The following is a 13,684-nucleotide window of genomic DNA, read 5'->3' as shown; positions in this document are numbered from 1 at the left end:
AGACACACAAAAAAAAAAAAAAAAAGAGTAGCAGGCCTTTTGCGGAGCTTGTGTGGCCCCTCTGATATGAAACCCAGATCAGCAGATTGTTGCAGCGATGGCTGTCCTCCTGAAAGAAATCTCTGAGCCAGAGGGACCTTAGGTGACTTTTGGTCACTTCTCTTATCATAGTTTGGAGAGAGTTTGCAAGAGTCGTGGTTGTTAAACCTATTCTAGAGATCGTGGAGGCCACTGTGCTCCTGGGAACCTTCATTGCTGGAGAAAGTGTGTTTCCACAAAACAAGCTGTTCCTTCAACCTGCGGACTTGTTTTCTGCTCCGATGCCGTCTCTGCTGTGAGACCTCGGAGAGACAGGTGTGTGCTTCTTTCAAATCCGGTCCAATCAGGTAAATCCCCCACAGGTGGACTTTAATCGAGCTGTGGAAACGTCTCAAAGATGATCAGGCACCTGACTACACCGACGGGATATTTCCCCACTTTCTCTTTCCCAACATGTCCTGCTTTTGCTTTATTGCTATGCATTATTTATTTACCTTTATTTTGAAGGTTGTTGACCAATGAAGGTTAAATGTTTTTTGTAAAACTGCAACATGACCAAATGTGGAAGATTTTGAAGACTTTCTGATTGCACTGAATCTATTTCTAGGAATGAATTATGTTTTAAACCCGGTGCAGGGTCACAACACACACACACACAAAATAAAAGATTTACATTTATTCTTTGGACATACTTAAACTTTAAACTAAAAAACATCATTCAAAGTCTACACCTCAAATCAATTTGATAAAGAATATTGTTTGGTACAATTTGTTTGGTTGAGAAATACTTTTCTTTCCACAAAAGATTAACAGATGCAGGAATGGAGGAAAATAAAAATCAAACAAAAAAATATCAAATTAAATTTATCATATAAAATAAGCAGTAAAGTAAAAAAGAAATGCATTATTTTGATATCCTAGGCTTGTGCATCATTACTTTGCGTGAGTAAGTGTGAGGATAAAAACAACCACACACCGTTTCAACACACTTTGTGCCTCCCATCGTGCACAGCTTCCTTCCTCATGACGGGTCATCTCATCTCACAACATCACTGTCTCATTTGCTTTTCTCGAGCTACAAAACTTTCCCACGCGCCTTTTGTCAGTTTTGTCCAAAGGATCCTCATTTTAACCTATGGCGCATTAAACCGAAGGCCCATGGCTTCACATCGCAATTTACCGTTCTTTGGCACACTTCAAATCTCACCCGGGTCTTTTTCAAAATGTGTGCAGAAAAACCAGCTGAGGCATGACCTGTGTCCCTCTCTGCTGGTGAGGGACACAGGTCTCTCTGTGGGCTGCTGTCCACCTTATCGTGGGTCGAACATGTTGGCCAGTTTCTGGAAGCGGGGTCCCCAGTCGTTGAGGTAGTTGTAGTCCTGGTCTTCATCAGAGCTGCCTGAGGCGATGGAGCTGAAGCTGCCTGCCAGGGAGCCCTCTCCTTCATAGTCGTAGATCAGGGCCGTGTCGTACGGAGGCACGTTAGGATCGTGGTCTGCAGCCTCCAGGCCCTGAAGGAAGAAGGAGGACAAGCTTTCTAAGTTGATACAATCAAACAGCTCCCTCTAGAGTGAAAACGGTGTATTACAACTTCATATTTACAGTTTTCTCTCCCCCAACACCTGAAAACACATTTTGTTGTGTAAAATCAGATGTGGAGAGTTTGACCTGTAGATGGAAAAATCACTTTGCTTTGCTGTTACCCAAAGCTGCTATTAAACCTAAATCCTGGAAAGTTGCACTCCCCTAAAGATGCTCCAAGATGATACAAATAAAATAAAATGGTATATACCTCCTGTCTCCTAATTTGGAAACCGCAACCACATTTAATTTCGAGTTTGATGGAGCGTTTGCAAACGTAGACGTCACAACACTGTTTCTGTCCGTCAAGCCTCTGAATTGCTTTTAGGGATTTTGATAGTGAATTCATGATTTTCACTTTGCCTTTAGGGATACCCTAATTTAACATCAGTGCATTTGTGTCCTAAAATGAGGGTACAACAGGTTGACGGTAGAAGCGGCTCACGTCATTGATGTAGTCCTCGATGTCAGTGGGATCCGCTGGAGGCCTGCGCGGGTAGATGGGGGAGGGCAGGTTATGCGGAGCATCCCTCCTGAGCGGCTGCTTGCCTCCAGGGACGCCACGCCCAGTGTAGTAGGACCCCGGGGTCGAAGGAGCATCATGGGGATTCCACAGAAGGTCGATGCTGAAGGCATTCTGCAGGGTGAGAGGGAGGAGCTACAGGCCGTGTACTTATAACGCGCATGAGCTCGACTAGCGGCGCCTTACCTCGTCCTCCTCGCCCCCGCCTTGCTCATCATAGTTGAAGACATTGTCACGAATGTCGTCTTCCGATTCCCCAACCAGCAGACCTGTTCCTTTCTTGATATGCTGGCGTTTCCCACAGTGAGTCACCGCCACAGCCAGGAGGAGCAGTACTGCGATCCAACAGAGGGGAACCATTAGGTGCTGTTAGTCATTGTGGAAATGATTAAGGAGCTTCAACTAAGCGTTGCATTCATCAGGAATTAATCTGTCATTTTATCATTTAGTCTTTAAAATCCCCCCAAAAATGGGGGAAATGTCAATCCGGAGTCCAGAGTCACATCAAAATGTTCTTTTTTTCGAGAAAAGAGTAAGTAAATAACCTCGAAAAGCTATTGTCATATTTGACGGGGATCTTTGTGATTTCTACTTTCACAACGGAAATTTGTTTCTGATGCTTTTTCCGACAAATAACATTATTTTTCATTCCATAATATAATCTAGAAATCAAAACGAGCGTCCAAAGGGTATTTTGTCGTTCAAATTGCAGACAACATAACAACTACTGTTTGTGTGATTATTTGTAAAATTTTCAACTGAAAGTATCCGAGGTCACGTTTCTGTTCTTTTAGACGAGACGATTCAAAGCGAGACTTACACAGCAGGAGCGCAATGCTGGCCATGATGATGATCAGAGCGATGAAGTTGATTCCCACACTGGAGCCCAGGACGGCCCCCACCTCGGACTTACAATCTCCAAAGTAGTTACAGGCGCACAAGGTGACGTTGACCTGAGCGTAGGCGCTCAGAGCCGGGCTGCCAGAGTCCGACACAGACACGGTGACCACGTACTCCCCTGCCTGCAGCTCCACCAGCGGCTGAAGCACCGCATGAGTATCTGAAGAGGGAGAGCTCTAGTGAGTCACGCAGGCCCTTCACCCCCCTGCCCCCCCCCCCCCCCCTCCACTCCACTCCATCCCCACGCCTTGTTCTTTCCTCACCGTTGACTTGATTGAGGGTCCAGTTGATCGACAGGTCATCAGGAATCCCGAAGGTGAAGGGTGCGGCGTGGGGGGGGAGGTCTTCGTCCACAGCCGTCACAAGCATACCAGGACTGGTGCGGCCCGCGGCCCGACACACAGTGCCGCTCAGAGGGAGGAGCTGAGGGGGGAAGTCGTTGGTCTCCTTCAGTGTGATGGCCACTGTCGCAGTGCTCGACACACCGCCGGCATCTACACAGGAGGAGGGAAATGCCACGTCTTATTTAATACGATTTAACCTCACAACACTTGACTTTGTTATTTTTTTTTAAACTTTATCATAGTAAACTGACCTGTAACCTTGACAACAGCATTGTAGATATTGTTTCTAACATTTGGAGATCGCATGTTAAAGCTCCTCCTGGCAGAAATGTCTCCTGTGACCCTGTTGATCTCCAGCCACCTCTCGGGATCTCTGCTAAACTCATACCTGCCGCAGAGAGACGAGTTACAGTTACGGACACATTCAAATGTCCTTCTAGTTTAGTCTCAAATTCATTGAAGCACAAAAATCGTATACCTCAGGTCCAAATGATCAGGGTCGAAGGCGATATTGCTTTTCAGTAACGTCCCAGGAAGCACGGACTCAGGGACCACGATCTTTATGGGGTCCTCCCTGAAAATTGGAGCTTCATTCTCGTTCAACACAGTCACAGCCACTGTAGCAATGCTCGGTGGGAGGTTGGGAGACTTGTCGCTCAGGCGATTTACGTTTTCCACTGATAGAGTCAAGACGTGCTCAACCTGGGCTTCATAATCCAAAGGCTGCAGGAAAAAACAGAGGGCAGAAGGCTTTTTGTGTATATTATGGATATGTATGTACAACAAAAAGCTGGAATTTCAGGTTATTTTGTAAATAACTGAAAGAGAAATAAGCAGTGATTTGTAGTTTAAAACTCAACCACCAGAGCGCGCTGTTCAGTTACAGTACATCAGAGGGCCCTCCAAGCGTGTTCTGACCTTTCTATTTGGAATTTTTTTTATTTTTCAGAATAGACAGTAGAAACTCTACGGATGGAAAAAGAGATCTTATTTGGTGTTAATGGCGGACAGCCTTAAAAATTGATTTAACACTTCCTGAATACAACTTGCCCAAAAAACCTGGGTGTCCATTCATTCATGGAAATTCCTTTGCTTACAACTAAATTAACTTTGTGCATAGTACTAATCCAGAAACCTGAAATGATTAGGAAATGATAATGGATCTGTAAAATGTAGCATTTGCACAACCATTACAGAACTCATTAAAAACTTCATTAAACAGTTAAACTCAAGTTAAAGGAAAAGAGTATTGACGTTGCAAAATGTCATTTGTGTTTATTGCTGTATTGTGTGCCAACCTTTAGCCAAACCCTCAGTTTGTCAGACCTGTTTTGCATGTCTGCGGTATAAAACATGGAAAAATGACAAAACAAAGATAAAATAGGGAATCCCGAGGTCAGGGTGAAGAACAAAGCTGATAGAAATGTCATGTTTTCTTATCCACAATACTTTGTTAGTGTGACTTCAGCAAATGTGTGATGTACATTAAACTGAAGATTCCCAACCGCCCCTCAAACGGCAGACTGTACCTTCACCACCGCCAGAACGCCCTCGTTGGTGCCAGGATCCGTACTAATGGCAAAGTGTCCTCCGGGGTCGTTGGAAATGAAGTACTTGGCCTCCCAGTTACCTTCTCCTCGATCATCTCTGTCCATCACGTTCACCCTGCCAATCTCATAGTCCTTCCTGTTCTCCACCGCTCTCATCTCGTACTAGACGGACCGGGCCCCAAAACACACATCAAATGATTCAACACCCAACTCAACACGGGAGTATTTAGAAATCTCCCCGTCACACATCCTGTACCCACCATGGCGCGGCAGAACTGTGGGGCGTGGTTGTTGATGTCAGAAACGTGTATGATTGCCACACCTTCACCCGTCAGTCCCATGCCCCCCATATCAGCAATCTGCAGTTTTAACCTGAAACTTTTCACCACCTGGGCCACAGCACGCCGCATATCAGTTAAATGAACCACACGATAATGATCTGCCAAAGAATCAGAGTGTTAATCTGAGCTTCACCTCTCGGTCCAGGCCCACGTCCCTTGTGTGGATGGCTCCCGTCTCGTTGTTGATACCGAACATGGTCTTGGTAACCGCGTTGGCAGGAATGCTCTCTTGGCCAATGATGGAGTAGCTCAGAAAAGCATTTTCTGTCATTGGGTCATCTGCATCAGTGGCTGACACTGACATCACGGAGGTACCTGTCAAAAATGATGGATGTAAGGCCTTTGGGGAAAGGTTGTTATCTGCTGTTGTAATATAAGTGATGTCATAATCTGCATTCAATAACAGGATTACTTTGCAGCCACTTAAACACATCATCTGGAATTTGAAAATTTGACCTAATCCTGAAATCTACTCTAAAAAAACGTATTTAATGTCAATTAAGTCAATTTGCAAAACAGCTGCTTATTTAAATAACTTTTCATTGCAGTCATTTGTAAAGGAATGTACCTGGGACCGAGAACTCAGGGACAGAGCCGACAAATTGTCTCTGGGTGAAGCTGGGTCTGTTGTCGTTTTGATCCAGCACCACAATCTCTATGATGGTTGGATTCTCTAGTCTCTCTCCACTGGGGGACAGGGCAAACGCTTTCAGCTGCACACACACACACACACACACACATACACACACACACACAGAACAGACAGACAAAAGTCAAAGCTAAAGAATTGCATTGATGAGATTATTGTTTCTTTCTGTTAACATGCATTCCACTTAGGAGTGGCTGTGGGTATTTGTAGGGTCTGTAATGGACATGGGCGGGATATAGCGTAAAGAAATGGGGAGTATATTGGGACAACATAACAGGTTGCATCACAGTCATCTGGTCGGAAACTCTCTGAAGTCTCTCCCAAGATGCCCATAAAGACCCTTAAAAACTGACCCCTGTGTTTATATGCCAGCGCTTTAAAACAGAACACATGGACCTAAGCTCTGACACACGTGGTGTACGGTCCTACTGATTGCACGGTGGCGTGTGCAGGAACGCTCTCTCTCACCGTGAAGCTGTTGTGTCTCTCTCGGTCCAGCGGCCGCTTGCTCCTGATGACTCCGGTTTTATCATCAATCTCAAAGAGATTCTTGGGGTCCTGGTCCACCCCCGGCCCCTCTAACTTGTAGATCACCTCACCTGTAAATATTTTGTCCGATTTGATCTGGACAGAGAAAGGAGATGAGGTGGAGGCGGGGGGAGGATTGTAAAGCGTATGTCGTAACACCAGATGTGTGCTGACAGTTGAGACAAGCACGTTTAAACTTACAGTCTATGTTTCACACATTTAGTTTTCACTATGTTCACATATGGCCTACATAACATTTCCCTCATCAGGCTCTATATTTCTCCTTCTACGGTAGGATGTATATATTAACTGCTCTACTGTGACAGCCTCAAAAAGACATGACATTCCACATGTCTTTTAACCACTGGTCTCTGACTTACGGGATCATCTGTGATTAAGAATTATAAACAGCATCGTATGGCTGTCCAGTGCTGTGTTCATCTGGATCCAGTATTGTGTGTCTCATTATATTTGCGTGATGAGGATTCATTCTTCAGAAGTAAACAGTGTCTAATTTTCATCAGTCTATGTATAACTTTAAATTAAATTATTATGTTTACTGTACAGGATTAATAGAAACATGATGTGTGTTGGGAAAAATATTCTAGACAGTCTTGCCAAACTATGAATGTTTTTAGTAACCATTTATTCCAGAAGAAGACAGTATCCAGAAGTGTTGTATCATATCTGTATAGGGTATCTGTCATACCTCATACTTCTACATGTTTTACCTGGACAAGGTCTTCAGGAACCTGCTTGCTATTCTCCAGCACCCTGATTGGAGGGATGATCCAGTCCCTCTTCACCCTGACCACTCCTGTGCCTTGATGCTTCCATGGGTAAAGGACGCCTTCTTCTTTGTCATGTGATTCTGCAGCAATCCACACCTGAATCATACAAGAACAGCATTAAACTCACAACCGAACAGGAGTTTATTCACAGGAGCAGACATGAAGTTTATGTTTGGAGTCCAGTAAGTCTCCTTCATGGAAGGCAAATTAGGTCATTATAGATATTTACAGCTGTTCCGAACCACGTCGAGTCTCCCTCAGCGCTTTAACGTTCCCAATGGTCGGCTGGAATGGCTGTATGCAAGCTGGAGCGCCGCGGCAGTCTGTGATGTGGAATGAATGTGACTGTGCAGGCAATAAGGGATGCAGGGCCACGGCCTCCCGTTTCATTCACTAATAAACGTCTCTGTCAGCTTCCTTTGAAGCGTGTGCAAAATCAGCTCAGGTCGAGGAAACACAAACACGCACGCTCCTTTTACAAGCCCTCATCCACCGCATTGCTGTCTTGACCACGTTCCCGCAAACACACACACACACACACACACTCACACATAAACAGCTGTCGACTATGGATTTAGATCCTGTGCTTTCCCACCCGCATTCCCACTCCCACTCACAAATTCCCCTTTATGCTCAGCTCTGCACCTGACTGGGAGTTTGGGATCAACTTACGGATCTGCTCCCCTGTAGGAATTCAACAGACACACTCATATGGGCGCTTTCTCACGCACACACACACACACACACACACACACAGGTGCTGATATAGTACATGTGCATCAACAAAACACCCACTCATGCGTGTACATTATTGTAAGTTGCTTCCTCCTTCTCCGTGGGAATTCACCAGATTCAGCACAGCCCCCCATATGTTTAACAGCTCAAAGGCATACTCCATAGAAAAAAAAAAGATGTAGGCTACTAACTTCCCAAAAAGCTTTGCCTGTGAAAAAGCATGTAATACAACCACATCTTGAAGGATGACTTGTTTCAGTAAGTTAAATAAGCCGAATAATGGACAGAGGATAAATATGTTAGTATTTGGTTCTCAGGCCATTTTGAATGTCCTGTGATCCCTGTCTTGTCTCGGGGGCCGGGGATGTGATAAGCTGATCCTTTGGCATGCTGCTGGGCTGTGCAGGGAGGAATGGCAGCCATGGCTGGCATCTGATGGCCAAGTCATGTTGGAGGGCAAGCTAATTTTGGACTGTTTTATATTCCGGACCCCTCCCAGTTGAACTCTTTATAGACATCGTCATCTCCGCTCTCACAGTGATGTTTACACTCACATTCTAGCAGTGCATGTCAGACGCACAAAATCATCCTCATAGCCATCTACCTCCACACTTAATGCATTCTGCATTGTCACTTAACCTCAACATTTATAACAGCTGCATCTCAGTTGTAATTCCAAGTATAGCACTTTCTAAGTTTGCCCGATTTGTCGCCATTTGGCCTACATGAGCTACATGAGCACCTGTTTGTGACTCACTCAGCGAGGTGCAGACTGCACACCCGGGTGAGCTTCAATGCAGGTTCATGAAACTTAAAATCGTCTCCGGGTCACCAAGCTTCAGACGCCAAATAGAACATTTAGGATGAATGTGATTGACTTTAACATTGGGCTAATCCATTCGTTTGAAGGGATGGAAGAGACTTGAGGATACTGTCTAAAAATGCATTTGACAAAGTTTATTTGAGTTCAGAATTTACTACTTTGTATTTCACTCAAAACTACAAACTACTACACAGAGTTTGGGCACCATACGCATCTTTAATTGAATAGCAATCCATCACATTAATTACAGTAAAAGACATAAATGACAACCTATTGATGAAACTCGGGTCAGGGTACGAATAATGGTACCAAATAAAAAAATAACTTCAATAGGAGCTAAAAATGACTCCAACAAGCATCCATCACGGTAATAAGGTTTAAACCAGACCAGGATGTATTAACACCAGGGTATCAAGTTGCCAATTAGACCAATGAGTGGTCTGAACCTTTTTCTGACAGGCTGAGCAATGACACCACACACAAAGGAAGTGTTTTAGAAGCTTTTCCCAGATGCTTTTACAGCTTGGCCTTTCACCCCGAGCCCTCACGGAAGTATGGACAGCTTGTTTGGGGACGCTATGCCCTCTCAGGAGGACCGTTAAGCACCGTTTGAGTGTTTTTGGAACTGGATTCTGGATTCTCTCTCTGATGTCGGCTTTGGAGAACAAAAGCATATTCTGATGTTCCCCAACAGTATTCTGGTTTATTTGAAGTACACAATCTTAAGAGATGTCCACCAAATGGCCTTTTGTACCAGTTTACCTGCCATTTTTATTTATTCTTATAATTACAGAAGCCGATGGGTAATGATGAGCCTGAAATTTAACAACCTATACCAGTTTGTGAGGCGTGAGTGTCTGACTCCCTTTAATGACCTGCAAGTTGTGTCTCTGAAGCTCTTCTACTGTAAATCAGGACCTGTGATTCAGAGTCCAAATCCTGTGACCGATTGTTTCCGACGAGGAAGACCTCACGGCAGCTGGCCGCTGCTTCAGACTCTTGATTTGTTCTCGATTTCATGGTTCAGGAACGGCCCCACTCCTCTTTCCACGGGGGGGGGGGATTACAGAGCGGGACAAATGGCATCGCGTATGCATCTGGGAACAGCTGTGGCTAATGCTCCCTCCTCAAGCCAACATGCACGCAGCAGGCCACTTGGACATAACACCAGCTCGCTGAAAATAAAAAGAGGACAACTGAAAGCTATCAGGTTGCACTCATCAAAGTCTTCGGGTTGGATGGACAGCTGTTTATCGTTAAAATTAATGGGGAAAAAAATTGGCCACCTACAACCTACAAAGAAAATGTGTGCATTCCACCTTTACCTCACTCAGCAGGTAAAGGTGGAATTGATCTGTTTTTGGTTAGTTTCAAACAAATAAGACAACAACATCCTTTTTTTTACTCACAACTCTTTTTGTGGCACGTAGCACGTTGTCCTCTTTCAGCATTAAGAAAAATAGCAAGTCAAGATTCTGGGAAGGGAAACTATCAATAACAGAAGATTCACTCATCAAAGGAAATCTCCACCAACGAGTGGCGAGACGCGAGTGAAAGATCGAATCAAAAAGGGCCCCAGATCCATGTAGGAGAAATGTTTAAGGCACGTGGGGCAGCCTGTATGGCACTGCTTACCCTTTTCTCCATTCAGGGGCAACAATTAGCGCACTTCATCATGCTTTCTCCACTGTAAGGACACTTTGGAGACCACCATCATTTTATATTTACAATAGGGGCCTAACAGGGGAAACTGTTGCTATTTCTTTTGAAACTCAAAAGATAAGTGTGAAGGAGTGCACCAGAGTTAACAAACTGAAAGAGATACTTTGGTTTGTAACTTCTTTGGCATTTGAATTTGCAATTAAAGCCATTGCCCACCTCAGCAGTAAGTAGTTCTCTAATATCTGCATCCTTCCTGTGGACTTCTGGACCTTAAAAGTCATCCTTCAGGGTTTACAGGTATCTGAATTCACTTATGTGTGTATGAAAAGTCATATATTACATTATTAATGAATGGAAAATTTGACCAAAATTTGTTTTGAATTATGCTATGAGGGGCTCAGGCCTCCTGGTGACAAACTGGTTTTCTCTGTGTTCAAAAGATAAAACAGTTTTTGGGGATTTTCCACATTCAATCAGCCATTGAAAATAAACATGAAAGACAAAACCCGAATAAATGAAACACTGACAATTTGCTGTAAACGTTGTCGATCGACAAGTCCAACAACTTCCCTGATAGAGAAGATCTGAATTGTCAACATCTGCAACTGAAAAACATCTGCAAATATACAATGACTTATAGAGCACGTCACAGCGAGACGTTGCTCACAATTCAATGGAGCAAACTCACTCACTCGCCCTCCCAACCTGCGCTCCATTACTTCTCCAAACAGAGAGAGGACCGATGGTGGTTGGAAGTGCTGTGGATAATATGTCAGTTTACACTGTCATCCATTTCAGATCTCACATCGCCGCCCGCTGACAGCGGCTACTAACGATGCCCTGAGTCCTGCGTACACATCTGGAGTCTAGTCCTCATCCAAACACTTCACCACCCTCGTTCCTACCGGGAGGAAATGTTTATGTCATCCGCAGCCTCTGATTGCAGAGCCAGTTTCGTGCCTCTAGCGCTGAGGTGATGTTTTGTTGAAAGCGTCACTCAGCTAAAAACATAAACTGTACATTTGAGGAGAGGAGCAGCTAAAGGTTATAATCCAACCAACGTGACACTCTGAAGGACAAGAGGTCCTGGGGAGGAGGGGGCATGCTACAGCTCAAGTGCAAATGGAATACCTTTTCAGCAGCATGGCCAATGTTCATCACTTGTGGCCATTTTTCCATAGCATTATTGTGAGCGAAACACAGACATCGCACAAAATCAGCACATTTCGTTCATTGTAGTCAACAGCATCTATGAAGAGATGGTTCTTACCTGACAAAGCAGAGGCACCAGCATACACACCATCAACATCCCTTCCGCCATCCTCAGAAGCTCCGTGGAAACACACCTGCGACGGCAGGACGTCCCGAGGCTCCTCTACTGCGCGCTGGGCTCCCGAGTGGCTCTACTGGCCGAAAAAAGGCCAAACTCTCCAAATCCCTGAAACCTGCCCCCCTTCTTTCCTTCTCTCCTCTACCCTCTTGCAGTCTCTCTCGCCCTCTCGTCTCTCACAGCGCCTCCCTGTCCATAGCCGGGGTGTGTATCACAGCCGTGGGGTAAGGGGCTAGAGTTTCAGCATTAGCCCTCCCATGTACCCCAGCACATGTGCTGTCACTCACGGGCCGCCGAGAGAAAGAAAGAGAGAGAGAGAGGGGGGGGGGGCAGATGAAGAGAAAAGCAGGGCAGCTGTTAGTGGTGTAGACAGAAACACTGTCTACACCATTTAAAACACTTTACAAAACGATTGTGCTCTTGTGCAAGAGAGAAAGCAAAGAAAATATATTAAACACAAACACATACAAAGTAGAACTTGTATAAATAATAAATCGTAAACAGGCTCACAATGATGTCAAACCAGAAAAGCCAAAAGGGGAACAAAAGAGTAGCGACTTCAAACAATGAGTGGATTTAAAAGGTAACTGTTTATCGACTCATCGATCGCTGCTGCCACACTGAGAGCAAAATAGAAATTGAAACGTTTTGTTTACAACCCCCACACGACCAATGTCGGTTAAAGACTTAAGCTCAGCGGTTTCTTTCTTTTTGAATCCTTCTTGTGGGGATCAACCTCCATGTCGTGACCTCGCCGTCAGGTCCCCTCACACATCCAGAACATTCAGACACAACGCTTTCATCTCCTGCTATTTTGAACACTTGTGTCAAAGCAGATGATAAAGATCTACCGGGCTCAGCGGGTGATGTCGGAGCAGAGATCGACGTGGATGTTGGGCTTGAAATTGACGAGTCATTGGTTTTAGTGGAACTACAGGTAGGCGTTGACCAGAAACAGAGTGAGACCGTTGGTTTTCTCTTTATGTTCTCAGGTGAAAAAGCAAGCGGCGTTTGGCATTACGAGACGGTCGGATCTCTGAAGCGCTACTTTTGACGCCCCATCCGCATGTCTTGCCCTGAGGTCAAAGGTCGATACCGACCTTTAGAAAGTAAACAATTTCGAACCACACTTGGCGAGCCTCTCACCGCGGCGACAGTGTGCTGAGTGTGCTCAGTGTGCTGAGTGGGTGTCGGCATGTGTCTCCATGAGTGTGTGTGTGTTCTGGTATAAAGGGGTGATTTTACAGCACCTGTCTATGTCATTTGAGGCAGAGCCAGTTGGCAGGAAAGGCCCTGATGTTTCTCTTCCTTCACCACGCATGCACGCACACACACACACACGCACGCACGCACACACGCACGAAAGGGTGTAACATGCCCCATAGGTGAGTCTCTTTCTATAAAATGGATTTATGTATTATGAATAAAACTAGTTAGTTAAAAATGAGTAATACACCTTCCACAAGACTGTGTGTAGAGGCAGAGACGCAGACAGCTCTCTGCTGCCCACTGCTGGCAGAAACAACAGCTCACACCAACTCAGAAAGATCTGCTCATCAGATACAGAGGCAGACGTAGCCTGTTAGGACTAAAGGAGTACCTTTGATGGAAACTAACAGTCCAATCACTTCGTACTTGAATCAAATACAAGTTAACTGCTTTTCATCCACTTGGGAGGAGCAGATCAAGTTGTACATGTAAACAAAACTTCAGTGGTGGAATGTTACTCAAGTACTGTACTTACGTACATTTTGGATCGACTTGTACTTAATCAATACAAAGACATTCTGCATTATTATGCAGTGTCTGAAGCACTCTACAGGTAAACAGGAAAAGAGGAGATTCACATGAAATGTTCTTGTAAAGACAAAACATAGCTTATTCAAAT

The 13,684-nt window shown here is 44.8% G+C and overlaps 1 protein-coding gene across 1 annotated transcript; it reads right to left on the bottom strand.

The window, feature by feature from the left end:
- Positions 1-700: 700 nt before the first annotated feature.
- Positions 701-12,034, bottom strand: cdh15 (cadherin 15, type 1, M-cadherin (myotubule)). Its single transcript, XM_062561730.1, has 14 exons — positions 11,737-12,034; positions 7,187-7,342; positions 6,396-6,551; positions 5,847-5,991; positions 5,412-5,593; positions 5,198-5,326; positions 4,917-5,099; positions 3,866-4,110; positions 3,639-3,775; positions 3,307-3,537; positions 2,964-3,203; positions 2,330-2,478; positions 2,066-2,257; positions 701-1,550 (listed from the first exon to the last, which is right to left on the bottom strand). The coding sequence occupies exons 1-14, from the start codon at positions 11,785-11,787 to the stop codon at positions 1,350-1,352; spliced, it is 2,397 nt and encodes a 798-aa protein (XP_062417714.1). The 5' UTR covers positions 11,788-12,034; the 3' UTR covers positions 701-1,349.
- Positions 12,035-13,684: the final 1,650 nt, after the last annotated feature.

The sequence above is a fragment of the Pungitius pungitius genome, chromosome 4 (assembly GCF_949316345.1).
Source record: "Pungitius pungitius chromosome 4, fPunPun2.1, whole genome shotgun sequence".
NCBI classification, from domain to species: domain Eukaryota; kingdom Metazoa; phylum Chordata; class Actinopteri; order Perciformes; family Gasterosteidae; genus Pungitius; species Pungitius pungitius.
This window is presented reverse-complemented; position numbering and strand designations above follow the sequence as displayed.

Excerpts from the sequence above, each read along its gene's own strand:
- cdh15 (XM_062561730.1), bottom strand. The coding sequence starts at position 11,787 with ATGGCGGAAGGGATGTTGATGGTGTGTATGCTGGTGCCTCTGCTTTGT. Across the intron at positions 4,111-4,916 it reads GCGTTCTGGCGGTGGTGAAG|CCTTTGGATTATGAAGCCCA; the intron begins GTACAGTCTGCC and ends TTTTTCCTGCAG. Across the intron at positions 3,538-3,638 it reads TGCTGTTGTCAAGGTTACAG|ATGCCGGCGGTGTGTCGAGC; the intron begins GTCAGTTTACTA and ends CCTCCTGTGTAG.